The following is a 27,807-nucleotide window of genomic DNA, read 5'->3' as shown; positions in this document are numbered from 1 at the left end:
CGCTCTCCTTCCCCCTCCCTGCCCTATGACCTGTCAGACCCTCCCTAAGGATGAGCACCCTGCACTATCCTCCTGGACACCTGGCTCCCATTCCCTGCCTGGTCTCTTCCACCGTATTGGGAGCTGCAAGCACTGGGGACAGCACTGACTGTATGAGGACAGTCCAGCCTCTGAATCCCCCCTCAGCCCTGGCACCACCATTGACCAAGCGACCCCCCACCCCCCTTCCCCAAACAGCAGCGATTGACCCACCAGCCGTTTATTGCAAACTGGACAAGGCTGTATACAGGGTTGGGTACCAAAAACTACAATTCCCAGCAGCCTTTGCTGCAGAACCCCAGCTCCATAAAGTGCCAGGAGCTTGGAAACAGCCTGAATGCACTGTCAGCGCAGCACGGATGGCGGTGGGGCAGGAGGGGTCACAGTAGGGCACCCTCCCCCCCGAGAAGGACTGGGAGGGAGGATTTCTGGAGGGGCTCAAAAGGGAGCATTCCCACTCAGAGAAGGGGGCTGAGGAGGCTAAGAACAGGGTGAGTCCCAGCAAGAGGCTGGGGAGTATTGGGGGGGGACACTGGGAAGGGCTCATGAGGGACCCCACAAAGTTCAGGCTAAGACAGCCAGGAGGCTCAGAGCTGGGCTGTGGGAGCCAGAGATAAGGGGTCTCTAGGGGCTGATCCCCCCAGAACAGGGGCATCCCTGGGGCACTGGGATCAGCCCCCCCTCAGCCGCTCAGGACACGATGTCCTGCAGGGCAGAGGGCAGGTCAGGGTACACAAAGCAGTAGCCACTCTCCAGGGTGCGTTTCGGCGCCACTCGCTGGCCCTCCAGCAGCATGACGGCCCGCTCAGCCCCGAAGACACCCCGCACTGCCCAGCTGGGCAGGGGCAGCAGGGCCGGGCGCCCCAGGGCCGAGCCCAGCTCCCGGGCGAAGTCGGCGTTGGAGGTGCCAGACGAGGCCGGGGAGACCCCATTGAGAACCCCACGCACACCCTCCGTCTCCAGGGCGTGGCACACGACACCGGCCAAGTCCCGGATGTGGATCCATGGGAAGGGCTGGAGGCCAGAGCCCACGGGGCCCCCCAAGCCCAGCCGGAACGGCCAGAGCATCTGCGAGATGGCACCTCCACCCTTCCCCAGCACCACACCTGCAGGAAGAGGAAAGTCAGAGAGAGACCCCGGAGCCAGGCAACCACACCCCCCTCTCCGAGCTAGCCAGTCTCCCAGTCCAAGCCTGCCTTGGGGCCAGTGCCGCCTCGAGGGGAAAGGGTCCATGCCCCATTCCCTGCCCCCCCGAGCCAGCCAGCAGCCCCCCTCCCCCTGAGCCAGCCACAGTCTCCCAGCCCAAGCCAGCCTTGGGGCCAGCATCACCTGGAGGGGAAAGACCCCGTGCTCCATTCCCCCCCACCTTGAGCCAGCCAGTCCCCACCCTGGGGCCAGATGGGAGCCAGCATCCCCTAGAGGGGAAAGGCCCTGTATCCCATTCCCCACCTCCATGAGCCAGCTAGTCCCTGCCCTGAGGTGAGATGGGAGCTGGTGATCCCTAGAGGGGACAGGCCCCATGCCCTGCCCCCCTGAGCCAGCCAGTCTCTGCCATAAGGCCGGATAGCATCTGGCGCCCCCTAGAGGGGAAAGGCCCCATGCCCCGACGCACCGGATCTCACCACAGCCTGGCGCGCGCTGTCCCCGGGAATTTTAGCTGCTGCCTCCCAGGCGCTCACCAGGCGTGAGAAGAAGTCGAAGTCACCGCCGGGACTCTCCTCGGTGTACTCAGCCATGGGGCTTGGGCGGTAATACCCTGCCAGGCAATGGGCAGGGAACTGTAGTGCCAGCCAGTGCGCATAGCCCTACCCATCATTGATATCCCTCCCTCTCCTGTAGCAATTGCATCTGGTGACGGGGAGAAACACTACTATTTTCCCTCCCACTCCAATGGCAGAAGTGCATTGATGTCATAGGAGGCTGGGCTCCATTCTCTTACAATGCAAATTTTCTTCTCTCTTGGTGGCAGAAGGACAGTTTCACAGGATGTTGTGTTTGGCCAGGGGACTATTTTTCCATCTCTTCCCAATGGTGGAAGAACATCAGCATCACCAGAGGTTGTGCTTTGTCCTTGACCTACAAGAGGAGGGACTATTTTTCCCCCCCTCTCTGCAGCGGAAGGATCACAATGTGTCATGGAAGACTGTGCTGCACCCCAGGCCAATTTTCCCTTCTCCCTAGTGCCACATAGGGCTGCACTTTGTCTTGCACTAGAGGGGGGGACTGTATATCCCCTCAGTGGCGGAAGGATACATGTTGTGCAAAGTGTGCTCTACCCAGGGCCTATTTTTCCCTCTCTATGCAAAGGTGGAAGCACACTCTTTCCACAAGGTGCTGTGATCTGTCCTCTCATGATTGGGGACTATTTTCTCTAAGTGGCGGAAGCACACCAGTGCCAGCGAAGGCTGTGCAAGGATGATGCACCACAGGGACTATTTTCTCTCCATGGCAGAAGGACACAATGCTGTTATGGGAGGTTGTGCTGCACCTGGGGACTATTTCTCCTGTCCCCTCAGCAGTAACTTCCAGAGGCCACACTCTGCCTTGTCACTGCCCAGGGACTATTTCCACCTGGTGGAGGGATACCATAGGACAGGATGGCATGAGTTGCACTCTGGCCATGCACAATAAATACCCACGCCGGTGACGAGGACACAGGAGCGGGGCAGCCTTTCGGCCTCAGCGATGGCCCCGGCCAAGGTCTTGGTGGTCTCCACCCGGCTGGCAACCACAACCCTGCGGAAGGCATCATCCCACCTTCAGGGGGAGAGAGCACAAAGGGGTCACACTCAACCACCCCACCCCCATTCTCCTCTGCCAATCGCAGCCCAACAAGCAGCTATTTATACCATACCATGAATCCCACTAAATCTTCCCCCAGAAGTAATGGCCCAGGAGGAGAAAGGTTCCTAGCAGAAGTTTCACATCCTGACCAAGTCCCCTCTGATGGTACCTAAAGGAGAGCAACCCATTCCCCTGCACTCCCCCAGGGAGTACAGGGGAGTGACACAAATCACCACGCCCCAGAGCAATGGGAGGCAGGACTCTCTCCCCCGCACACTCCTCAGATGTAGGTGGGAAAAGGCTCCCTGTCCCAGGGAGAGTGGGGGGAACTGTGAGTATTTGGGAATGGCAGTGGGGTGTCTGGAAGATGCTGGTTCCACTCTGTGGGAGACAATTGGGTGGGTGTCTAGTGTAGGTGTGACAGGGCTGCTAGCATCAGTGTCACAAAAGAGGCCAGATATTGGGCAAGACTATTTATACCCCCACTGGTGCACTCTTCTAATGCTTCCCCTTGGAAACAAGAATTCTGAGAAGAAAGGTTCCTAGTGACAATTATGTTTCAACCCCCAATTCATCCCCAATTTGCAGAACACAACCCTTCCGTCCTGCCCCACCTCCACTGCATTATGGGTAGTACAGGAGAACAGGGAGAGATTGAGTCATCCCCATTTCTGTCCTTCACTGAAGGGACGCCACATAGGTTGTTTACAAGGATTATTCTCCCCCAGCATGCCCAAAGCCCCGGACACACCTGCGAAGGGGGTTGAGAACATTCTCACCAGCCAAGTTCACCGCAGCATCACAAGGGGGCAGGCCGGAGCGGGACAGATCATCCTGGGGAGACAGGAAAGAAATGGTATTCCACACAGCTCAGTCTCCCCACTAACCCCTAAACCCTGCCAGTCCAGTCTCCCCTTATCCCCTGGATCAGCCCCTCACTCACACATGCCCCTAGTTAATCTCACTCTGGTCCGCTGCACTAAGTCAACTCCTTCCTGACCCCTGCAGGCTTTGCCCTGGAGCATGAGGGTGGATGGCTCTGATGTCACCTGGCACAACAGGAGGGATGGCTGGAGTGATGCCACTAGGACCAGCCTGGAGTCTTAGGGCTGAGCGCTAATTCCCAGGACAGGGAGCGAACCTCCCCATGGGCCAGTGGGCTCCTAACCCCCTGCACCTCTGTGGCTGCCCCATGAGCCCAATATTATTGGAGTCACTCCCCTTCCGCAATCACCTACCCAGTTGATCCGGTCAGGCCCTGGATGGGAGAGACATGGGTCACCTAGTGCCCTCGACTCCTCAACAGCTGGGTCAAGGCTCCGCCCACAAAGCCGGTCCCACCTCCTGATTTAAATAGATACTTTCAAGCATTGGTGCCCGTCACTCCCGACCCATTGCCAGCCCAGCTCTAGGCTCTCCCTTGCTCTTCTGGTGCCCCATACTCCTGACCCGCAGCCTCCTACTAGCTCAGCCCTGGGCTCCCCCCGTTCTGCCGGTGCCCCTCACTCCCAACCCACAACCCCTGCTAGCCCAGCCGTACCAGTGCCCCTCACTCCTGACCCACAGCGCCTTGCTCCCCCCGAGCCAGGGCCAGCTCCAGGGTTTTGGCCGCCAAAGGATCCAAAAAAAAAAAAAAAAAGAAAAGCCGTGATCAAGATCTGCGGCGGCAATTCGGCGGGAGGCCCTTCACTCCGAGCGGGAGTGAGGGACCATCCGCTGAATTGCTGCCGAATAGCTGGACGTGCCGCCCCCTCCGGAGTGGCCACCCCAAGGACCTGCTTGCCAAGCTGGTGCCTGGAGCCGGCCCTGATGGGACGGGAACTCAGCGCTGGCACACGTTACCTCTTTCCAGCAGCTCCACCCTGCTGCACATCTGCGTTCATTGCGCTCGCTGCTTCATCGCCCTGCCATGAATAAAAATGAAGTTACAAAAAAAAAAAAAAATGTTGGCGCTTGGACTGAAAATTCAATGTGAGCGTTGACCTCTGGAGCCAACGCTGCGTTGGCCCAGGCTTGGGAGGGAGTTCGCCCTGACAGGGGAAGGCTGGGACCCAGGACACCTAGGTTCATTGATTCCAGCAAAACAGGGAGCGGGAGGGTGTCGGGGGGAATGCTCCCTCCCCTTCAGGGCAGGAGGAGCCCTGTTGGCTGGGACCGAGATGTGAAGGGAATCACCAGGAGAAAAGCAGCCTGAGCTGTCCGGATTCCGGAGCTGGCAGGGAGATCTGTGCGTGGGCCAGGGCTGGGGTCTCCACGCTGTGGGCTGGTGCGGCCTGCTCAGCGCTGCCCTGGGCACAGGGGGCATGCGGGGAGGAGGCGGGGGTGAGAGGCTATGGCCAGGCTGCTCCCACGCCCCAGCTGATTGTGCTGCACAGCCCCACAGGGGATCCAGGTGGGAGGGGTGGGTTGTAGGGCATCCCCCAGAATGCTGCAGCCTCCTTGTGGTGCTTGGCTGGGATTGCCGCGGTTCACTCGGGGGTTGACTTCTGGGACAAACGTGGGACAGGATTGACACAATCTCTTCTAGCCATGAAAAATCCATCTACCCCCATCCCAATCCATTCCCTATCTATGCATCTCCATCTATCTATCTATCTGCATCCATCTATCTATACATCCCCCATCCCCCTCCATATCTGTCTATCCATCCTCATCCCCATCTACCTAGCTATCTCCCTAGCCCCATAAACACCCCTCTGTCCATTGGTATCTGTCATTCCCCCTCCCTGTGCTATGTCATCTCTAGGAGGCACCGGCCCCATTCTGCCCCCAGGGCAGGGACTGGCTGGCTCGGCAGAGCTGATAATCAGAGACACTCTTTCCCCCCATTGGGGGGGGTCTGTGGGCAGCAGGGCTGTCACAGACTGGGGGCTCTGGTCTCTCTGACCCACATCGCTCCCCTAGCTCACAGCACCTCACCGGGCAGGGGATAGCTGAGAAGGACCAAGGGACCTGTCAGGGTTTTCTCCCCCTCTGAACTCTGGGATACAGATGTGGGGACCAGCATGAAAGACCCCCTAAGCTTATATTCCACCAGTTTAGGTTAAAAACTTCCCCAAGGCACAAATTCCTTGTCCTTGGACGGTATCACTGCCACCACCAAGTGAGTTAGATAAAGATTCAGGAAAAGGACCACTTGGAGTTCTCATTTCCCCAAAATATTCCCCCAAGCCCCTTCACCCCCTTTCCTGGGGAGGCTTGAGAATAATATACCAACCAAATAGGTAAACAAGTTGAGCACAGATCAGACCCCAGATTCTTAAAAACAGAACTTTATAATAAAGAAAAAAATAAAAGAAGCACGTCTGTAAAATTAGGATGGAAGGTAATTTTACAGTGTAATAAGACTTAAAACACAGGATTCCCCTCTAGGCAAAACTTCAAAGTTACAAAAAACAGGACTAAACCTCCCTCTTAGCATAGGAAAAATTCACAGGCTAAAACAAAAGATAATCTAATGCATTTCCTTGCTATTACTTACTATTTCTGTATTTTAGATGTATCATTCAGTAGGAGCTGCATTACTTGCTTGGTCTCTCTCTTTGTCTCAGAGAGAACAACAAAGAGGACAAACAAAACCTCCCCCCTGCCCAGATTTGAAAGTATCTTCTTTCCCCATTGGTCCTTCTGATCAGGTGCCAACTAGGTTAATGGAACTGATTAACCCCTTACAGGTAAGAGATTCTGTACCTCTGGCCAGGAGGGATGTGATGTTATTGTATATATAAAGGTTGTTACCCTTCCCTTTATATTTATGACAGGGCTGGGTTCCCACCGGAAGCCCCCACCACAGTCGTGCCAGGCTAGGGCGAGAGCTAAGGCTGTGGTTAGCAACTGAGCCGCCTCTGGTGCCAGATGTGCATTGTACTCAGCTGTGCACGGCTGCCCGGGGTATGGGGGGGGTCCCCACTTGGCACAGCCCCAGCTGGGCCTGGCACCAGGACGGGCAGGGCTCCAGGGGCCAAGCGTTCCCAGCTGTGGGGGCGTCTGGACCCAGCTGGGCCTGTACTGCACCCCCCAGCCCATGTGGTGGGTTTCCAGGAACTGAGATAGCTGAGCCCCTGCCTGGCTGGTGCAAACGTCACCCTGAGGTTTCCTGTCCCCCACACCTCTGCCCCGAGCCTGTCTGTGCAACACTTCGGGGCTGAGGCAGATGCACCATCCCTGAGCTTGCAGTAAGGATGCTGTTGTTCCTGCTCCCTGCAGCCTTTCTTGTGCGAATCCTGCCCCCCGGGGCTCAGGCTGGTGAGTCTCGCAGGCTGGGGGGGGGGGTGAGCAGATAAGACCCACAGGGAGCAGAGTGTTCGGGCACCGGCCCAGCCATCTCCCCAGCCTCATCAAAGCGGCGTGGGAGCTGGAGGAGAACTGGGTGGGGTGCTTCTGTCCTCAGGCCCCATGATTCCAGCTGGGGTCGTCTCCTCCTGCACTGGCCCCAGATGCAGCATGGCCAAGTCCCAGCCTTTGCCCCTGCTGCTCGACCAAGGAGTAACTGCTAGGCCCATGGTGGACCAGCTGGTGGATAAGTCCCAGCGGGTCACGGGGCGCTTTGCTAGTCCGGAGCAGTAGTGGAGTGGCCAAGAAGGCTGGGCTCTCCCCTGGGCTCTGGGAGGCGGGGGTGGCTTATGCCTTCACGATCATCAGCTGTATATATATGACAGGTGCCCTTCTATGCCAGTCCACAGGGGGGACGAGAGCTTTTTCTCAAGCTGTAGCAGCTCATGGATTAGCTGGGGAGGTCCCCGGGTCAGCCCCCAGCAGATTGGCCACAAAAGCAGCCACCTGGCAATGGAGAGGAGGGGGGTTTGCCATGTCACAGACCTGCCTCCATTCCTCTGGGATGATTTTTAAGACCTCGATCAATAATAGCAGAAGGCTTTGGCCCCGGGTCAGTAACACGGGCACTGCTATGGGCAGCAGGAGTGGCTTGGACAAGGTATTTGCAGTTATCTCATGTGAGGGATATTGTTTGTAGAGTCGTCAACTCTCTGGCCAGAAGGTCCATGTGATCATCTCATCTGGCCTCCTGCAGGACGCAGGTCAGAGACCTGCCCTCATTAATTCCTGTTAGAAAAACAGCCCAGCTTGATTTACAAATCGCCAGCGATGGAGAGTCCATCCAGCCATTGTTCCAGTGGTTACTAACTCTAATGGTTAAAAATTTGCATCTCATTTCCAGTCTGAATTTGTTTCAACTTCCAACCATTGGGTCGGGTTAGACCTTTCCCGGCTGGATTCTCTGCCCATTATTTATTATTTTTTCCCCAGGTAGGTACTTAGAGACTGTGATCGAGTCACCCCTGAACCTTCTCTTTGTTAAGAAAAATAGATCAAGCTCCTTGGGTCTATCACTCTAAGGCAGGTTTTCTAACCTTCTAACCATTCTTGTGGCTCTTCTCTGACCCCTCTCCAATTTACCAACATCCCTCTTGAATTGTGGATACCAGAACTGGACTCAGGATTCCAGCAGCAGTCACACCAAATCCAGAGGTAAAATAACCTCTCTGCTCCTACTGGAGATTCCCTGTTTCTGCATCCCAGGATCACATTAGCACTTTTGGCCGCAGCGTCGCACTGGGAGCTCATGGTCAGCTGACTATCTGCCCCAATCCCAAGGGTTTTTCTGAGTCACTGCGTCCCAGGATTGGGTCCCCCATCCCATACATGTGGCCAAAATCCTGTGCTCCTAGATGTTGCCTTTATCTCTGGCCATAGGAAAATGCATGTTGTTTGCCTGAGCCCAGTTTACCAAACACTCCAGATTGCATCACTGACCCATCCTCTTCATTATTTACCACTCCCCTCTCTTTTGTGTCATCTGTAAACTTTACCTGCGATGATTTTATTTGTTTCTTCAAAGTCATAGATAAAAACATGTTCATTATCAGAAGGCTAAGAATGGTTGGACTCAGCCCAGGAGGTGACAAGCCCCAGAGTGTTTCAGATTTCTCTAGAAAGAGGCCCCAAAAGCACTGAGACGCTCCAGTGCGAATGGCCCAAAGGCGTGTCTCAGAAATGCATGTTGATCTTTCTGGACCAATCCAGTTCTCATCAAGGCATCATGAAAGATTCACACATCCTGGCGTTGGCCCATTTGTAAAGGTTTAATGGCCCAAAATAAAGGTATAATGGCCCCATTAAACCAAAATCTCTAGGGCGACTTGAAACTTGCTGTCGCAGATGGTCAGGGATAGATGTGGGTGCCAAAATTCCCTACAGATGTGGAGAGGGGGATGGGAAGGGGCTGATTTCCCAGCCTCATATTTTCCCAAGTGGTGGATTTGAACCCATCCTTGTCTTTCTCCCGGGGGGATCGTTGGGGGACAGGAAGCTGTGCCCCACTCCAGACCCTACATGGCCTTTCTGAAGATAAAAAGATGCTTTGAACCCATGAATACCTGCGGGGGGTTCTTGATCCGGGACGACGTGGTGGTGACGGCGGCTCACTGTAGAGTGAAGTGGAGGTAAGGATCCCTCCCCCACCCTGCCCACCAGGGGATCAGCTCAACCTCTGCAGAGCCACGCTTGAGGTCTCAATTCCCGGTGACGATGCTGCTCCAGCCAACCGCTCCAGTGCGATCACAAGGCCATGGATCAGCTGGATCCAATGCATAGGGGAATACCCCAGCCATGGGGATACCAGGCAGCCTGGCACCCCCTAGAGGGGAAAGGCTCTGTGTCCCATTCCCTGCCCCCCTCAACCACCCAGTGCCCTCGAGTTCTCCCAGATGTGATGTGTCGTGCACTATGGCATTATTCAGAAAAGGGGTTCAGGGCTGGTCATTCCCAAAGTGGTCAGAGTGTCCAGAAGCCCTAGACCCCCCTGTGACTGCAGGACCGATATGTGGAGATGGGAGGGGCTCTCGAAGGGAGAGCCGTCTCTTGGGGTGTGCTCAGCACTGACGCCTGGCTGGTCTCTGTGTGTCCGGGCAGCAAAGGCATCGTGGTGCTGGGGGCCCACAACATTCGGAAGAAAGAACCAAGAGAACCATGGAGTCAGAAAATTAGAGTGAGGCGCTGGATCCGCCACCCGAAATATAACAAAATGACCCAAAACAATGACATCATGCTGCTGCAGGTACAACCCCCATCCCATCACCCTGCCCTGAGTGACCTCACACTGCTGCAGACACTACCCCCATCCCATCACCCCGCCCCCAGTGACCTCACACTGCTGCAAGCACTGCCCCCATCCCATCACCCCGCCCCCAGTGACCTCACACTGCTGCAGGCACTGCCCCCATCCCATCACCCCGTTACTCTCCATTGCACTCTGGTCTGCTTACGTCTCCCTTGCATCCAATTCTCTTGTCCCTCACACGGCAGCTGAGAAAGAGGGCTGAACTCAATGACTGGGTGCAGCCCATCCCTCTGCCCCACCCCTGGCCGGAGGTACCTGTGGGCACCAGGTGCAACGTGTCTGGGTGGGGCTGGATGCAAGTTAATCCCCCTAAGAGCTCGGACGTGCTGCAGGATGTGGTTCTGGAGGTGATGGCTGACGAGGTGTGTGAACACAATTTGACCAAACCATATGATGCTAAATCCATGCTCTGCGCAGGGGATTCCAGAGGCAAGAAAGCCACCCTGAAGGTAAAGATCCCGCCGTCCGGGGGGGTGGAGGGGGAGGCTGCTCTGGTATATTTTTTGGGAGTGGGGAGGGTCGAATTCAGATCTCAAATGCCAAGGGCGTGGAGGGAAGGTGACATTGGGCTGGGGATGGGGGTGGGAGGACTGTGAGTATGACAGCGACAAGTGAATCACACAAGGCGTTACTCCTCTGAGGCATGTTTCATTTCACAGGGTGATTCAGGGGGCCCCCTGGTGTGCGATGGGGTGCCCCAGGGCATCGTCTCATGGGGGCCGAGCAATGGGGCCTCTCCTGAAGTGTATGCAAGAGTCTCCCGGTTCATCCGCTGGATACAGACAGTGATGAAACAGCTGACGCCCCCGGATGCTCCTGGAATCTCGTCTCGAACCTGAGCTGCCCAACTCCCGTTGGTCCTGAGGCTGAGCTCGGGGTCTTCTCACCGGGGACGGGGGTGGAAAATGTAACTCTCTGGACCTGGGAGCCTTTCACAGCCACTTCACCCTGCTGCAAATATCACCATGTCCCTTAGTCGGTCCTCTGCTGGGACTAAACTGGATCGCTCAGCATCAAACGCACGTTCCTCTTCCTAATGGACCAGACTGATTAGTTCAAAGGCTGGAGGCTGGAGGGGGCTGGGGTCAGGTAGGAATGTTCCACCCCAATCATTTTTCGACAGAAAATGCCGTTGCCACAAAAATGAAACTTTTCTCAGGGAAATATCAATTTTTTTGCCATCTCCCCCCCTGGTTTTCCACCAGGAAAGACTCAGTGAAATAGCTTGTTTTGGCTTCAGTCAACTCGAAACAAAACATTTTGGGGGAGCCAAATTGGACTGTTTCATTTAGTGCCAGTTCAGCAGTGATCTGTGTCCCTGGTGTGTCCGCGGTGCCCTCCCTGTTAAAAATGTGCACGTTATTCCCAGTCCTAATTTGTCTAGTTTCAGTTTCCAACCATTGGTTATGTTAGACCTTTCTCTGCTAGATAGAAGAGCCCATTGTTAAATATTTGTTCCACATGTCGGTACTTACAGACTGTGACCAGATCACTCCTGAAGCTAAATCAATTGAGCTCCTGGAGTCTAACACTATAATGCGTCTTTTAAGAGCTGGGCTCCTGGCTGGATTACATCTCCCATGATGCACAAGGAATGATGGAGGGCAAATGACCAGGGTGCATCATGGGAAATGTAGTCCAGCTGGGAAGCCCAACCTGTAGGGCTGCATAGGGGCACAAGGGACTTGAACTACAACTTCCATGAGGCACTGCAGGAGCTCAAGAGGATGCAGCCGGACATGGAGCTGACCTGAAATAAAATGTGCTGACTGTCCCGGTCAGGAATAGTTCAGAGTCCAATATTCCCCCGTGACAATTGCAGTCTATATAATTTTATAAAAATATGCTAATGAGTGAATATACTGTAACTGGAATATGCTTCAGGCAAAAGGTCTCTTGTAAGGTATCATTACAAAGCTTATAATCTACTGAGTGTGATCATCCTATTTGTATAAATGTACCACTCTTGTATCTGAAACTAGAAATAGGAAATATAACTCTGAGGGCCTATTGTAATTATGCAAAGTGTGGGCCATTAATGGTGGTTTGGAATCTTGATGATTCCCATTAACCAGGACAATTGTCTACAGATGGCTGTGTTTTACCAGTAAGTCTTCCTGTATATGTGTGTGCTGGCAAGTGGGCAATGAAGTCTTGCAGTGACATGTGATCATGTCACCTGAACTGGAATCCATCTTTAACCTGGTGTCTTTCCATTGAGAAGGAGGGGGTGGAAACCCAGAGAGGGACAAAGGGTTCCCGCCTTATGCAAAAGATATATAAAGGGGTGGAACAGAACAAAGGGAGAGAGGAGCCATCATGAAGAATCCCCTAGCTATCACCTGAGCTGGAACAAGAGCTGTACCAGGGGAAAGAATTGTGCCCAGGCCTGGAAGGTGTCCAGTCTGAGAAAAAAACTTACTGAAGCATCTCTGAGGGTGAGATTATCTTTATTCAGTTTGATTAGACATAGATTTGCACATTTTATTTTATTTTGCTTGGTGACTTATTTTGTTCTGTCTGTTACTACTTGGAACCACTTAAATCCTACTTTCTGTATTCAATAAAATCACTTTTTACTTATTGATTAACTCAGAGTATGTATTAATACCTGGGGGAGCAAACAACTGTGCATCTCTCTCTATCAGTGTTATAGAGGGTGAACAATTTATGAGTTTACCCTGTATAAGCTTTCTACAGGGTAAAAGGGATTTATTTGGGTTTAGACCCCATTGGGAGTTGGGCATCTGAGTGTTAAAGGCAGGAACACTTCTGTTAGCTGCTTTCAGGTAAACCTGCAGCTTTGGGACAAGTAAGTCAGACCCTGGGTCTGTGTTGGAGCAGATGGGAGTGTCTGGCTCAGCAAGACAGGGTGCTGGGGCCCCGAGCTGGCAGGGAAGGCAGGGGTAGAAGTAGTCTTGGCACAGCGGGTGGCAGCTCCCAAGGCGGTTTCTGTGATCCAACCCGTCACACCCCCAACTCGTGAGGAAGAGGAGAAATATTGACACGTCTCATGGCAGGGAGGATGCAAAGCAATGGCCAGGTGGAAAGATCCAAGTGGTTTGGAGGAACTGTCGGGGACGTCTCAGAGGGCTGGGTTTTGACTCAACATAAGATGGAAAATTTTGGTCAAAGTCGACACTGGCTCATTGAAAATAGCCACTGCTACTAAACTACTGTTTCCAGCTGTTTGATGTGCCCATTTCTGATCAGGCCTGGATACCGTGGGGGCCCGCCGGGCAGTGGAGAATCGGGCCTGCTCAGGGCTGAACTGAGCCGGGAGCTTGCTTGTTTGCAGAGGGCTTGGCTACACTTGCGAGTTATAGCGCAATAAAGCAGCCCCGGGCACCCTAGCTCCCTCCCCGTCTACACTGGCAAGGCCCGTAGAGCGCTCTGACTCTGCGGGTACAGCGCTGCTGGTACTCCACCTCGGTGAGAGGAATAACGTTTGCTGCGCCTTGGTACAACGCCCGGGTATCAGTGTGAATGAGGTGTTGCGTTACTGTGCTCGGATCGGCCTCCAGAAATGTCCCATAATCCCCTTAAGTCAAGTGGCCACTCTTGTCATTGTTTTGAACTCCTGTAGGAATGCAGAAATGCCCTTTCAAAGCTCCGTTTCTGACAGCCGCAATGCAAGCCGTTACTATGGAATGCTGTGTGTGAGCGAGAGAGGCGGGGGGAGAGAGGGGGTCTGCTGCTGTCTGAACTTACAAGACAGCATGCTGACATCCTCTCAGCCCCCGCAAAACCCCACTCTCTCTCCCCCCACATACACATAACACACTCCCTGTCACACTCCACCCCAGCCCCCCCATTTGAAAAACACGTTGCAGTCACTTGCATGCTGGGATAGCTGCCCATAATGCACCGCTCCCAATGCCACTGCAAGTGCCGCAAATGTGGCCACGCCAGTGCGCTGTCAGCTGTCAGTGTGGACAGACTGCAGCGCTTTCCCTACTGTGCTCTCCGAAGGCGGGTTTAACTCACAGCGCTCGACATCTGCAAGTGTAGCCAAGCCCTAAGAAATTACCCAGTGATGGGCTGCAACCAAATGCCGCGTGCTCAGATCCTTGTTCCTTTCTACCCATCTCCCCCCTCCCCCCCGCATCTGCCCCAGCTGGTTAATTTCACTCGCTGCTTTCTAGCCCTGCAGTGAGTAAAACCAAAGGTACAAAAATCTAGTGTCGCCTCACTGGAAATCGAAGGGTCTCCCTGAGCTTGGAAATCCAGAGCCGTCTCTGAAGCCACCTGGCATAACAAGGCTCTGGTTAGGGCTAGGACAGGGGGAGTGGGGAAATTACCCCCCCCCCCCCGCCAAAGGTCTGGAATACCCCCCCGCCCCAGGTGTCAGGGAAACACAGGGAGAATTACAAGGAAAAGAGCTTTAAAAAAAGAGAAAACCCTTTGACAAGCTACAGAGGGGCATGGAGAATGCGATTTCCAACTGGGGGTCAGCCTGCAACCTGGCCCTAGGACGCGGACTGGCTGGCTCAGGGGATGGGGAATGGGACATGGGGCCTTTCCCCTCTAGGGGGTGCTGGCTCCCACCTGCCCCCAGGGTGGAGACTGGCTGGCTGGGGGGGGGGGGAGGGGGTCTGAGAATCAGACATACTTTCCCCCCATTGTGTGCGGGGGGTGTCTGTGGGCAGCAGGGCTGTCACTGATAGGGGGATCTGGTCTCTCTGACCCATGTTGCTCCCCCAGCTCACCCCCCCCCGCCTCCACACACAGGGTGGGGGACAGCTGAGGAGGCCCAAGGGGCTGGGTTCCCACCAAACCCCAGACCCCACAACAATGGTGCCAAGCTGGGGTAAGGGAGCTGTTTTGGAACACCATTCCCCCCACCCCCCCCGCCCAGCTTCTGGAGTCCTGTGATTTTCAGTTAACAAGGCCGGTTCTAGCCCTTGGCGTGGCCCAGAAATGCCTGCAACCGTGACCCTGAAAGATTTGGAAAAAAAGAAACCAAAGAAACTGAAGGCAAATAAAAAAGATCCGAAAACTGATGTATCTGTAAAAACTCTTGAGCTTTTTAAGCAAATCTCCAGTGGTTTTTTTCACCTGACTTGTGATTTTTGAAGAGCTGGGGTTGGCCCTGCTAAAGTACTCTGTGTTATTATTTATTAGGTGTATTACGGTAGTGCTGGTAGCACTACCGTAATACACCTCATCATGCTAGGGGCTGTACATTATTTATTAGGAGTATTACAGTAGCACAGAGGCCGGCCGGGGGACTCTGTAGGAGGCACTGTGCTGCAGGGGCCAGATGGGGACCTTGGTAGGGGGTGCTGTGCTGCAGGGGGCAGAGGGGGGGCTCAGTAGAGGGTGCTGGAATGAAGGGGACAGAGGGAGGGCTCAGTAGGGGACGCTGGGCTGCAGAGGGTAGGGGGGCTCAGTAGGGCGCACTGTATTGCAGGGGGCAGATGGGGGCCTCGGTAGGGGGACACCATGCTGCAGGGGACAGAGGGGTTTCAGTAGGGGGCAGCATGCACAGGTGCAGAGGGGGGCTCAGTAGGTGGCACTGTGCTGCAAGGGGCAGAGGGGAGCTCAGTAGGGGGCGCTCTCCCCCAAGCGGGAGGAAAGGCTGGATCTGCAAGATGTTCTGCCCACCCACCCCAGGGCATCCAGCCGCAAAGGCAGGAAGAGAACCCAGGCGTCCTGAGCCCCAGTGCCCCCACTCCGAGTCCACCTGCTACTGCTGACGCCTGCGGTGCAGAGCCGGCCGTGCGCAGTACCCAGGCAAACCAAGGCAACAAAATGGCTCCAGTAAAAAACTCTGTGAAGGTTACACGTATACTGACGGTTGTTGGCTCGAAAACATCACCATTTCACCCATGCGCATGACTGCGGTGCCACCCAGGTGGGGCTGGGGACTGGCAATTGGGGGGCCAGGCGCTATGGGGCACAGAGGTGATTGGAGGTGGTGGGGAGAGCACAGGACGGAGGCACGGCAGGGATACACCCACTCCCCCCCCCCGTAACCTCAGGGAGTTTTGGCTAAATCCACGAACCCCCCCCCCTCCCCTCCCCGAGGGCCTCCTCTTCGCCCAGGCTGGCCCATGTGGTGCTAGCCCAGGACAGCGACGGTCACGCGGTGACACCTGGGCAGGACAGAGACGTGGCCAAGGTGTCTCCTGGCTTAGCCAGGGCAGAGTCGAGGGTTCCTGGCTGTGCCCGCGCCGGGCAGAACGGCCCCTCCGAGCGGCCTGCAGGGGAAGCCAAGCAGAGATTGACTCAGGCGGAGACCCTGCTCCCATCCCCTGCAGCGGGAATGGTGAGGGGCAATGGGGATTATCACACCTTGGCGGGGAGGTGGCTTCCCACAGCCCCTGTCCCGCCACCCAGCCAGGCCACAGCACAGAGCCCAGGTAGCTCACGCGAGGCAGGGCCAAGAGGGGCAGTCCGTGGCTGGGAGAGCAGCAAGGGGAAACCCCGGGTGCTGCGCAGGGGGAATTGTACTGGGGGGACATGTTCCCCTGGCAGTCAGTGCTGACCCCAATGCCCCAGGGCGGCGCTAGGGGCACTGTGCTGCAGGGGGGTGCTGGGGGCACTAGGGAGCGGTGTGCTAGAGGGGGCTCTGGGGGCACTAGGGGGTGCTATGCTGCAGGGGGGTGCTGGGGGCACTGGGGGCGCTGTGCTGCAGGGGGTGCTGGGGGCACTAGGGAGCGGTGTGCTGGAGGGGGTTCTGGGGGCACTAGGGGGTGTTATGCTGCAGGGGGGTGCTGGGGGCACTGGGGGCACTAGAGGGTGCTGTGCTGCAGGGGCACTGGGGTGCTGTGCTGCAGGGGGGTGCTGTGGGCACTAGGGGGTGCTGTGCTGCAGGGGGTGCTGGGGGGCACTAGGGGGCACTATGCTGCAGGGACACTAGGGGCGCTGAGCTGCAGGGGGGCTGGGGGACACTAGGGGGCATCACTCACCTGGCCTCCCCCTCAGATACCAGCCCAGGGCGGCGACTCCCAGAGCAGCCAGCAGGCAGCTGGCGAGGACGCCCAGGGACCCGGCCTGGCCTGTGGCCTGGGGATCTGCAAATGAGCAGAGACAGACTGAGCCATGGGTCCCGCCTGCCCCTGCACCTATTCCCCCCCCCACACCCCTTGGCCCTGGGCCAGCAGATCCACACCCGGTCTGCTCCTCCCAGCCCCAGCCCCAGCCCCCCATGAGTCTGCCCTGCAGCTAAATTCCCTCTTCCCCTACCCCTCTGAGCCCTCCAGAACCTCCCACTTTCCCCTCCCTCTTTGGATCCCCCACAACCTCTCACCTTCCCTTCCCCCCTCTTAGCCCCCAGAACCCCCACCTTCCTCTTCCCCTCAGAGCCCCCCAGAACCTCCTCGCTGCCTATCCATGCCTCCCAAAACTGCCCCTCTGCCTTTCTGCCCCCAGCTCCCCTGCCCCTCCCTTCCATAGAGGGTGCTCCATTCCCAGCCCCCCCCCCGCACTCACCCCAGGTGATCCTCAGGGGGGCGCCCCCCAGGCTGACGTGTCTCACCACGCACACATGCTCCCCCAGCCCCAGCTCAATGGACACTTGGATCTGGAAGGTGGGGTCCCCGTTGGGCCGGATCCTGCTGGTCATCTGTTCCCCTAGGGCCCCCCTGCCCTCCCGCTCCCAGGTCACCTCAATGTCACGGGGGTAGAACCCCGTCACGTGGCACATGAGGCGGCGAGGCTGGCCCCGGGTTCCTCGCACGAGGGACACGTGCACTGTGGGCTGGGCTGAGGGGACAGAAAGGGTTAAAGATCACGGGGGCCGCGTGTTGGGAGTGAGGGGCACATGCAGAGCTGCGGGGAGCCCAGGGCTGGGCTAGCACAGGGCTGCGTTTTGGGAGTGAGGGGTACCGGCAGAGCTGGGGGGAGCCCAGGGCTGGGCTAGCACGGGGCTGTGGGTCGGGAGTGAGGGGCACTGGCAGAGCTGGGGATGGGGGGCAGGACTGGGCTGGCAGGAGGCTGTGGTTTGGGAGTGAGGAGCACCAGCAGAGCTGGGGGGAGCCCAGGGTTGGGCTAGCAGGGGGCTGTGGATTGGGTGTGAGGGGCACCAGCAGAGCTGGGGGGAGCCCAGGGCTGGGCTAGCAAGGGACTGCGGGTCAGGAGTGAGGGGCACCGGCAGAGCTGGGGGGAGCCCAGGGCTGGGCTAGCAAGGGGCTGCAGGTCGGGAGTGAGGGGCACCGACAGAGCTGGGGATGGGGGGCAGGACTGGGCTAGCAGGGGGCTGTGGGTTGGCAGTGAGGGGCACAGGCAGAGCTGCCACCTGTCGTCTGCGCGGTGAATGGCGAGGTGATCCGGATGAAGGTCCTGCACTGCTGTGGGGTATGGGCGTTGATCCCGGCCAGCATCTCCCTCTCACGGTTCCAGCGCTCGGCCATGCGCCAGGCCGCCGGGTGCACCGAGAACCAGCGGTTCTGGTCCCCGTGGTACTGCAGCACGTCCTCCCCATTCAGGGCGTACCTGGTAACGGCTTGGACGGCGCCGCTGGCTTCGTCCAGCTCACAGCTCTGCACGACCTGCATGTAGTAGGGCTCTGGGGGCGGAGCGGCCACATGAGTGACTCAGCAGGGAGCTGCCGCCAGGGGGCAGAGTGGGGACGAAGTTCTCCCAGGGATGGAACCCATGAGTCCTGGCTCCCAGCCCGCCCCCACTCTAACCACTAGCTCTCACTCCATTCCCAGAGCTGGGGAGAGAACCCAGGAGTCCTGGCTCCCAGCCCCCGCCCCCCACTCTAACCATGAGACCCCACTTCCCTTCCAGAGCTGGGGATAGAGCTCCCAGCTCCCCCGCACCCCACTTTAACCACTAGGTACCATGGAAATCACTCCCCTCTGGTGTCCTGCCCCTAGCTCCCTCCCACTGCCTGTGCCCCCCTTTCCTGGGCTGAGCTAACGGAGTGCCAGGGCCCGAGGACTCACCGGCCTTTGGGGAGCTGGCGTTCACCGCCCGAACCAGGGCCTGGTACTCGGTCTCTACCCAGGGGTCCCAGAACATGCACCGGGCGCTGCTGACGCTCCAGAACTGGTGGGTCTCCCGGTTGCCCTGCATGTAGCCGTTGCGTGGCATCATCCTCCGGCTGCTGCTGTCGTAGGCCGAGAGCGCCAGGCCGTTCACCTGCAGCAAGCTCTGGCGCTTGGGCAGCCCAGGGGCTGCCTGCGGCGAAATAATCTGGGAGTGGGTGAAACGGTGAACCCCTACAGGAAGGAGAGAGAGACCAGGATGGGGATGGGACCCAGGCATCCGGGCAGCCACCCGAGGGGCCCCTGCAGCACCCAGTCCTGGGGGAGAGTGATTGGGATGGGGATGGGACCCAGGCATCTGGGGGGGCGAACAGGGGTCACTTACCAGCTGAGACGACCGAGCAGAGAAACAAGAGCCAGGCGGAGACCAGAGCAGGATGGGCCCCCCCAGGAGCCATCAGGGAACAGGGGATGGGACGGCACTCTGTGGGGTGAGGGGTGGGGCTGGGACCCCCAGGGCTGGAGAGACCAGGGCCGCCTTCTGCCTGCACCGAGCTCTCTGACGCTCTGACAGGAAACACCTGCGAGGAAACCCAGGCCCACAAACCGATGCGGATCCACCCATCCAGCCCCTCCCTGCCAGTGAGGGGGCGGGGGTTGGGGTGGGGCTGGCATCAGACGTTGCTGGGCAGACGGGTTGGGGATGTGTCGTAACAGCATCCGCCTGGTGCCTGGGCTTAGCTCTGCGTGTAGAGGAATGAACCGCAGTGGCAGATTGTGCCTGTCAGCTTCCCGGCAGAGGGGAAGCCAGCGGTGGGGAGCTGGTTGGGGGGGGATTTCCTTAGTGCAGCCGGCTCAGGGACACGGCACGCACCAGGCCTGGGCCAGAGGTGGTCAGAAAGTGCAAGAGGGCAAACACCTCCATCAGGAATCTGAGCCCTTTATGGATTCCCAGTTCCTCAGTAGTAAAGGCCAGATGGTAGCGTGTTAAACCCCAGGTGATAGTGCATTTAAAGCTCCAGATGTTAGTGAATTAAAGCCCCAGAGATTATTGCATGAAACCCCAGATGTCAGTGCATTAACTGGCAGATGTCAGTGCATTAACTGTCAGATGTCAGTGCATTAACTGGCAGATGTTAGCACTCCGGGCCACAATCCTGAGGATGGTAGAAGAGCTTTAACAGAATAGAATCAAATTCTGCACAAAGGACCCATCAACCCACTAGTTTGAGAGCTGCAGAGTGGAAGCCTTTTGTAGCACCCAATAAAAGGTTTAATGAGTCCTACAACCCCCCCAGACAATGCTCCGTTTGCGTGGGCGCCAGGTCTGCTAACCGGCTATTCCCACAGACGGTCTGGGCATTGGCTCCACTGGAAAGTTGGAACTTTGGGAAGAAGCAGAGATTGCTCCTTCGGCTCATGCAGGGGAGGAGATTCAGAGCCCCAGCTCCGACGCGTAGATCTTTGCTTATTGCTCGGTCCTCCTGCTTGGCTTTTGTGTTGGATGTGGGGCCAGTTGGGAATCCACCTTCCATCCCGTGAAAACTTCTGTGATTTTGGAATTCCCCTAAAAATCCTTCCAAAATTGTTGTGAGAAAGAGCCAGACATGCACCATCCCAGCCAGGGCACTCCCGTGGGAGGCAAGAAACGGCAATTCAAATCGCTGCTCTGCCTGATCTAGGACAGCAGGTCTGCACTGTCCCGGCTGGGCCACCTACGCGCCGGGCTAGCGTGTGGTGGGGCTCTAGCAATCTCTCCTGTAGGAGCTGTTCCACATTGTATAGCTCTGTGACATTCCCATCTGGTGTTATCCGGACCAGTGATCTGCTAGGTCACTCCAGTCCTTGACTCTGGGAGCCAGCCTTACCCTGCTCTTCTGTGAGAACCTCCACTCCTGGGCTGTTCATGCACAGCCTCTGGCATGTAAGTTGCTCCTTGGATTGTGCAACTGAATGACACTAGCCAATATCTGTACTTCCAGACACAACCTTAGGAACCTCCATCTTGCAGTGTCCAGTTATGCCCCCTGGACACTGCAAGCTTATATGAGTTTGTCAATTTAACAAAGAAATTGATATGTACCAGGCTTGTTATCCCAAGGGGAGTCTCTGACATGCTTTAAACCAAACGCACTGCTTCAGGTAGAATAAGCAAACAGATTTATTAACTATAAAGATTGATTTTAAGTGATTATAAGTCAAAGCATAACAAGTTGGACTTGGTCAAATGAAATAAAAGCAAAACACATTCTAAACTGATCTTAACACTTTCAATGCCCTTACATTGGGAAGGATAGCTCAGTGGTTTGAGCACTGGCCTCCTAAACCCAGGGTTGAGAGTTCACTCCTTGAGGGGACCATTTAGGGATCTGGGGCAAAAATCTGTCTGGGGATTGGTCCTGCTTTGACTACTGCCCTCCAGGAGGTCAGTTACACAGTTCCTTCTCAAAACCTGGGTCACAGGCTTAGTGCCTGGGTGCACAGATGCTGACCCAGCCATCCTCCTAGTGTCCTGGGCATCCTGCCCCAAATGATTAGTGAGGAGACATTCCTGTACCCCCACTATTCCTTCCCCAGTTTCCTCCTCTGAGCCCCCTCCTAAGACACATCTCTTTGTGCTCCCTAGGAAGGGTTCGGTCTCTCATTCATCTGCAGAACTCTGCCAGCTAACAACTGGGACAGCTTCCTTAATCACTGACAACACCTCTCCTGCCCCTGCCCCTGACGGCATGTTGCTAGTCTCAGCCCCTCCCATACTTGGAAGCACCGTGCTTCCCTGTGTTACAGTCACAGGAATCCACCCACCTCAGTGGTTTCTGAGATCCCCTGCCCCTTCTCTGGGCTTTCCTCTGGGACACTTTGCTCTATGCTTCCTAAAGCCAGTTTTAGTGCTGGTTCAGCTGCGACCTGCTGGCAGCTAACAACCTGGACAAGTCTCTCTCTGGCAGGCATTACACCCCGATCCCTTCCTGATGTGGTGTTGCCTCCAGCTGCAGTGCAGGAGTTGGTCTCAACCACCCTGTCTCCTGGAAGCATGTGGCTTCCCCCCGCTGCAGAAGAATCAAGGAGACTCTCCCATTCTCTCAGCAGTTCCCAGTATGCTGGGACCCCCTTTCCTTTGGGGGTCCCAGCATAACACTCCCTCCTGCTGCAGGCAAATACTTTAACCTGAGCTACACAGAAAAAATCATTACCAGGAAGCAGGTCGACTAGGAGGTGTTCCATTACCCCCACAGTCAAAACACTTTCCAAACCTCCCCAAATCACATGGATTTTAGCTAGTGGTATGAGGAATCTGTTTCCACCCACCCCACAATCTCTGCCATTTGGCCAGGCAGCATACTGGCCTTTGGGACCACACTCTGCTTAACCAGAAAGATCTGGGCCCCTGTATCCCTCTGCCCCAAGTATTCCCTGCCATCAATTTGGACAGCCTGAACATGCTCCATATCTGGTTCTGCAGAGGCTAACCTCACAGAGCCAATATGATAGGTTTCAATTGCTTGGGGGGTTTCTGTGTTGAGGACAGCAGAACTAATGTGAGCTATTGTTTGCCTGCTTCCTCCCAGCACAGGGCATTTATTGCTCAGGTGATCAGTGCAATTACACCAATAGCACCTTTTGGGCTCTTCTGCTTTTACAGAAGAGTTACCAGTAGAGGAATGTTTTTGGGTAAGAGAATGTTTAGGCTCCCAGCCCCCTTCTCTCTTCCTAGGGGCAAAATGGGATACTCCCTTCCCACCAGTTTTAAACACCTCTTTCTGTGGCCTGCCCTCAATAGACGCCTGATTGTGTTCGAAGGCATCAGCTAAAAAAGCCATCTCATCCACAGACTTTACATCTTTGTCCCATAGACACTGCTTCACATCAGCCTTACATACGCTTAGGAGATGCTCTTGAGCAACAAGATCCAACATTCCCTCAAAACTTGACACCTCTTTACCCCTCACCCATTTTCCCAACAAATCTTTCAGTGTGTTTACATATTCCCCATTACTCATACCAATATCCCTCTTAAGATTCCTAAATTTAACTCTGTATGTTTCAGGGGTAATCTGAAAACTTCACAAAGAAGTATCTTTAACTTTACAATAGTCTAGCATCTTCAATAGGCATTCCATTGAATACATTTCAAGCTTTACCAGTTAATTTTGCAAGCAGGGTGGGAACTCTCTTATCATCAGGGATTTGATGTATTACACACAGACTTTCAAAGGTAGTCAGATACTCAACAACATCATCCTCTTCACTGTATGCAGGACATAAGTGTTCCCACTTGTGGATTTTTGGAGTGGTGGGAGTCGTTGGGGTTGGGGGGTTCTGGTTTCTGCTTCTCTAGCAGGTCCAGCTGGTGTTTTCGCTCTCTTTCTCTTTCTTCCCACTCTCTCTCTTTTTCTTCCATAGCCCTTCGGTGTGCAGCCTCTTCTTCTTTGAGCCTCATTTCTGCCTGCCCCATTTGAAACTCACTGTCCTTTGTCTTCTCTTCTGCTTCCAGTCTGGCCAGCTCTAGTTTTGTAGCTGCCTCACTGGTAGTCATTTTTCTGTTTTCTTGTGCTTATTTCCCACACACAGAATAAAAAAAAAAAATAACAAAACTGTGACCATTTCATAGACTTCAAGGTCAGAAGGGACCATTATGATCATCTGGTCATGACCCCTGCATGCTGCAGGCCACAAAGCCGTCCCTACCCCTTCCCTTGACTCTGCTGTTGAAGTCCCCAAATTCTGAGGCTTGGTGACTTCAATTGGCAGAGAACTCTCCTGCTAGCGATCCCTGCCCCATGCTGCGGAGGAAGGCGAAAAACCTCCAGAGCCTCTGCCAATCTACCCTGGAGGAAAATTCCTTCCCGACCCCAAATATGGCGATCAGTAAAACCCCGAGCATGTAGGCAAGAGTCTCCAGCCTGACCCTTGTTAGCCATTATACTATTTACCTGCCATGGCTCAGTATTCCTTGGCTAAAATCATGTTTTTCCATTAAACCATTCCCTCCATAAACTTATCTAACTTAATCTTAAAACCAGACATCTCCTGACTGTTCTTAGCCACTGCACTTAAGACTCACTTTAAATCACAAATATCAGTGCTTAAAATGTGAACTTCACTTGGGGTAACAAGCCATACATACACCCTGCTCGCTGCGCCACTGTGACGTTGCCCTCTGGTGTTATCTGGACCGGTGATCTGCTAGGTCACTCCAGTCCTTGACTCTGGGAGCCAGCCTTACCCTGCTCTGCTGTGAGAACCCACACTCCTGGGCTGTTCACGCACAGCCTCTGGCATGTAAGCTGCTCCTTGGATTGTGCAACCGAATGACACTAGCCAATATCTCCAGTCCCAGACATAACCCTAGGAACCTCCATCTTGCAGTGACCAGTTATGCCCGCTGGTCACTGCAAGCTTATATGAGTTTGTCAATTTAACAAAGAAATTGATCTGTACCAGGCTTGTTATCCCAAGGGGAATCTCTGACATGCTTCAAACCAAACGCACTGCTTCAGGTAGAATAAACAGATTTATTAACTATGAAGATAGATTTTAAGTGATTATAAATCAAAGCAGTCAGATTTGGTCAAATGAAATAAAAGCAAAACACATTCTAAGATGATCTTAACACTTTCAATGCCCTTACAAACTTAGATGCTTCTCACCACAGGCTGGCTGGTTGCTCTTCAGCCAGGCTCTCCCCTTTGATCAGCTCTTCAGTCGCTTGTTGTGGTGTCTGTAGATGTAGGTGGAAGAGAAAGGAAGAGCATGGCAAATGTCTCTCCCTTTTATCATGTTCTTTCTTCCCTCTTGGCTTTGTCCCCCTCCCTTTCAGAGTCAGGTGAGCATTACCTCATCGCAGTTCCACACTGACCAAAGGAAGGGGGTATGACTCTCTCAAGAGTCTAACAGATTCTTTTGTTGCTGCTAGGCCTGCGTCCTTTGTTCCTGTAAGGCTGGGCTAGGTTTGTCACATCCACGCCCTGATGAGGTGTGAACTGCCTCTCTGCTCTTGGAGAGTTTTTTTCTGGGCTTGCTTTCAGCCATGAGGATACATTTTCAGCCTCATAACTAGATACATGAAGTTATCACCTATAATATTACTATAATATCGCTATAACAATAATGCTCAGTACATCATGAGCCTTCTGAAGACACCCGACATGACACACTTTGCATTGGATACCACATCATTATTTTACAAGGATGAACATGCGGGTGCTGGGTGTTCCCCCGAGGTACAGAGTGTCACAAGCTCAGTGTTTCTCTTTTTGATACCAGGGATGGGCCTGCTGCCTTCCTCAACCGAGTCAGGGCAATCTCAGGTTGCAGCGCCATTCCGCGGACCCATCCTTGGTCTGGATAAATATTCACAGAGCCCTGCAGTGGTTTGTCCCCAACCTGGGAAATGGGGGAGCTTGCAGGAGAAGTGAGAGGTCAGACCATAGTGGGGGTGATGGAGCTATATTGTGGGATCCACGGATTTAGAGTTCAGAGGATGTCGGTTTTGGAGACCATCTCCCGAAGGGACCTACCACAAGGGGAGAGCCCAAGCTGCTACTGTGTCTACGGCATTCCTGGGTCCGGAAGCAGAGGTAAATCTGGAGCCTGCTGACGACAAGCAAGAGGCTGTTAGCCAAGAAACAGGGGATTCCCCTGAAACGCAATCTGGTGAGCCTGTTTTCCAGTCTGTCTGCAGCTGTTTCTGCCAAGTCCAGCCCCAGCCTGGCGCAGATGTGTGACCTCTGGGGAGTGGGGGCCAGGTTTGAAAAGGAGCAGGCCGGCTAGGCAGGGAAGCTGTGGCAAGCCTGCCTTTGGAAGTTTGCAATTGGCAGGTTTGAGTCACTGCAGCAGCAGCAAGAGAAGGTTTTTTTCCATCAGAGAGGCCTGAACAAAGTCAGCAAATTGGTGCTTTGAATTCCTGCCCTTGTCAAGGCTTGTTTTCCCCTATTCCAGCTAGAAGCTGGCACCATCACCTGGAGAACAGCAGGAGAGGACCCTTAGGTTGGCATGGGAAAGACAAAGTCCCTGATTGAGATCCCATCCAATTCAGGACAGTAGGGGCTGCGGGTCAGGAGTGAGGGGCCCCGGCAGAGCTGTGGGGAGCCCAGGGCTGGGCTAGTAGGGCGCTACAGGTCGGGAGTGAGGGGCACTGACAGAGCTGGAAGGGAGCCCTGGGCTGGGCTAGCAGGGGCTGCAGATTGGAAGTGAGGGGCACTGACAGAGCTGTGAGGGGCAGGGCTGGGGTGGCAGGGGGCTGTGGGTTGGGAGTGAGGGGCACTGACAGAGCTTGGGGGGCAGGGCTGGGCTAGCAGGGGGTTGAGTGTTGGGAGTAAGGGGCACTGACAGGGCTGGGGTTGGGGGAGCCCAGGGCTTTTCTAGCAGGGGGCTGGGAGTTAGGAGTCAGGGACACCAGCAGAGGTGGGGGTGGGGGACCCCAGGGCTGGGAGAGAACGGAGGCTGTCCATCGTTAGGGGTCCCAGCGCTAGAGCTAGTCAGGAATTTCCCCTGGCAATTATTTTCCAGTGGAAAATGCAGTGTCCACAAAATCGCATTTTTTCCTGGAGAGTTTCCCAGTTTGCCAGTAAAGGTCCCCTGCCACCGGGCCGCTGCGTTAAAGCTGCGACCGAAGGATTCTAACCCCGGGAAATCTCCCCCCCCCCCCGCCACTTTGTCATTCCTATTTGGAACAAACTCTGCTGGGGGAAAGGCCGGACGCTCTGCCGGGTGTTAATTGTGGTGCCGGCCCAGCTGTGCCCAGAGCCTTCACTGGCTCCTGCAGCACTCCAGGGGCCCCCACAAACTGCTCCCCTGCCCCAGCGCTGTCCAGAGACATGTGGGCTGCAGTATCTCCATGGGCCACACAGCGTGGGTCGGGCCCAGGTGCGAAACACTCACAGCTAACACTAGGGGGAAGCACTAGTAATGCCGTGGCTGGGTGGGGGCGTGGGCATGAGACCTGGCTAAGTCTGACCCCCTATATCTAAACCCATGATGAGCCAAGCATGGGGATGGCTCGGCTGGCACTGAGATGCAGCCAGCTCTGGGGTGGGGCAGCTGGGTAACAGCCACACATAACACTGCATGGGGATGACTCGCCCAGAGCTGAACTGCAGCCCACTCCAGGGTCTTGCTGCCATCAATGATCATTATGCGGGGAGGCCACCTCTCTAGGGATGGGAGGGGGAGGAGCCATCTCCTGCCAGTGTTCCCGCCCCAGTGCTTAGTGGGGTCCCCCAGTCACCAAAGGGAGGCTGATCCTTCCTGCCCCCCTGGAGAGGAGGCAGCCTGGCCCCTCGGGATGCTGACCTTGGTTGCTCTCTGCCCCCAGATCCAGCTGGTCCGCCGAAGGCCTCCCCCCTCCAGGGGTCGGGGACACACTGGGGGGTTAGGAGATGGTGTCAGCACAGGGATGGTAACAACAACCACAACCACACACATCCTGTGTCTTACCCACAGCCCCCTGCCCGGACAGAACCTAGGAGTCCTGGCTCCCAGCCCCCCACTCTAACCACTAGACCCCCTCCCCTCTCAGAATCGGGAATAGAACCCAGGAGTCCTGGCTCCCAGCCCCACCTTGCTCTAGCCACTAGGCCCTACTCCCCTCCTAGAGCCAGGAGCACTTTGAACACCTGAGTAGCCTGTTAGACCCTGATTACATTTCCCCCGAGACAGGCTGGCATGACAGGCCCGCGTTTCATTTTCAGCTCCCTGTCCAGGCTGGAGTTTGAATTTAAGCTGTCCGGCTCCGTGGCTACAACCTGCCCTCTGGAGCCACCTGGGCCCAGTCAATTACAGCTGAGAGACTGGGGCCACTTGGGGCACGTCAGAACCCCAGTTTGATCCCTAGGTCTGTGTAGAGGAAGCTCCTTTCACATGTAAGGAGAAAGCACCAAGGGGCTGGCTGGAGAACTGAACATC

The 27,807-nt window shown here is 55.6% G+C and overlaps 3 protein-coding genes across 3 annotated transcripts; 1 reads left to right on the top strand and 2 right to left on the bottom strand.

Moving 5' to 3' along the window:
- Nucleotides 1-243: 243 nt before the first annotated feature.
- On the bottom strand, nucleotides 244-4,706 carry LOC117885368 (epimerase family protein SDR39U1-like). The gene is made up of 5 exons (XM_034786683.1): nucleotides 4,666-4,706; nucleotides 3,575-3,694; nucleotides 2,675-2,796; nucleotides 1,652-1,795; nucleotides 244-1,145 (listed from the first exon to the last, which is right to left on the bottom strand). The coding sequence occupies exons 1-5, from the start codon at nucleotides 4,704-4,706 to the stop codon at nucleotides 730-732; spliced, it is 843 nt and encodes a 280-aa protein (XP_034642574.1). The 3' UTR covers nucleotides 244-729.
- Nucleotides 4,707-6,936: 2,230 nt separating this feature from the next.
- Nucleotides 6,937-11,849, top strand: LOC117885802 (mast cell protease 1A-like). Its single transcript, XM_034787268.1, has 5 exons — nucleotides 6,937-7,067; nucleotides 9,127-9,284; nucleotides 9,754-9,898; nucleotides 10,147-10,410; nucleotides 10,621-11,849. Exons 1-5 carry the CDS (start codon nucleotides 7,005-7,007, stop codon nucleotides 10,798-10,800), a joined length of 810 nt encoding a protein of 269 aa, XP_034643159.1. The 5' UTR covers nucleotides 6,937-7,004; the 3' UTR covers nucleotides 10,801-11,849.
- Nucleotides 11,850-15,993: 4,144 nt separating this feature from the next.
- Nucleotides 15,994-19,490, bottom strand: LOC117885917 (DLA class II histocompatibility antigen, DR-1 beta chain-like). Its single transcript, XM_034787478.1, has 6 exons — nucleotides 19,286-19,490; nucleotides 18,859-19,134; nucleotides 18,204-18,473; nucleotides 17,399-17,671; nucleotides 16,876-16,980; nucleotides 15,994-16,164 (listed from the first exon to the last, which is right to left on the bottom strand). The coding sequence occupies exons 1-6, from the start codon at nucleotides 19,356-19,358 to the stop codon at nucleotides 16,046-16,048; spliced, it is 1,116 nt and encodes a 371-aa protein (XP_034643369.1). The 5' UTR covers nucleotides 19,359-19,490; the 3' UTR covers nucleotides 15,994-16,045.
- Between the last annotated feature and the right edge of the window lie 8,317 nt (nucleotides 19,491-27,807).

Source organism: Trachemys scripta, chromosome 12, assembly GCF_013100865.1.
Source record: "Trachemys scripta elegans isolate TJP31775 chromosome 12, CAS_Tse_1.0, whole genome shotgun sequence".
Classification (NCBI taxonomy): Eukaryota; Metazoa; Chordata; order Testudines; family Emydidae; genus Trachemys; species Trachemys scripta.
Note: the sequence above shows the minus strand (reverse complement) of the source record. Positions and strands in the feature narration are given on the sequence as shown.

Excerpts from the sequence above, each read along its gene's own strand:
- LOC117885368 (XM_034786683.1), bottom strand. The coding sequence starts at position 4,706 with ATGAACGCAGATGTGCAGCAGGGTGGAGCTGCTGGAAAGAG. Across the intron at positions 2,797-3,574 it reads GTTCTCAACCCCCTTCGCAG|GTGGGATGATGCCTTCCGCA; the intron begins GTGTGTCCGGGG and ends CTCCCCCTGAAG. Across the intron at positions 1,146-1,651 it reads CCAGGCTGTGGTGAGATCCG|GTGTGGTGCTGGGGAAGGGT; the intron begins GTGCGTCGGGGC and ends CTCTTCCTGCAG.
- LOC117885802 (XM_034787268.1), top strand. The coding sequence starts at position 7,005 with ATGCTGTTGTTCCTGCTCCCTGCAGCCTTTCTTGTGCGAATCCTGCCC. Across the intron at positions 7,068-9,126 it reads TGCCCCCCGGGGCTCAGGCT|GGGGGGATCGTTGGGGGACA; the intron begins GGTGAGTCTCGC and ends TGTCTTTCTCCC. Across the intron at positions 10,411-10,620 it reads GCAAGAAAGCCACCCTGAAG|GGTGATTCAGGGGGCCCCCT; the intron begins GTAAAGATCCCG and ends TTCATTTCACAG.
- LOC117885917 (XM_034787478.1), bottom strand. The coding sequence starts at position 19,358 with ATGGCTCCTGGGGGGGCCCATCCTGCTCTGGTCTCCGCCTGGCTCTTG. Across the intron at positions 19,135-19,285 it reads CTGCTCGGTCGTCTCAGCTG|GGGTTCACCGTTTCACCCAC; the intron begins GTAAGTGACCCC and ends TCCTTCCTGTAG. Across the intron at positions 18,474-18,858 it reads CGCCAGCTCCCCAAAGGCCG|AGCCCTACTACATGCAGGTC; the intron begins GTGAGTCCTCGG and ends CTCCGCCCCCAG.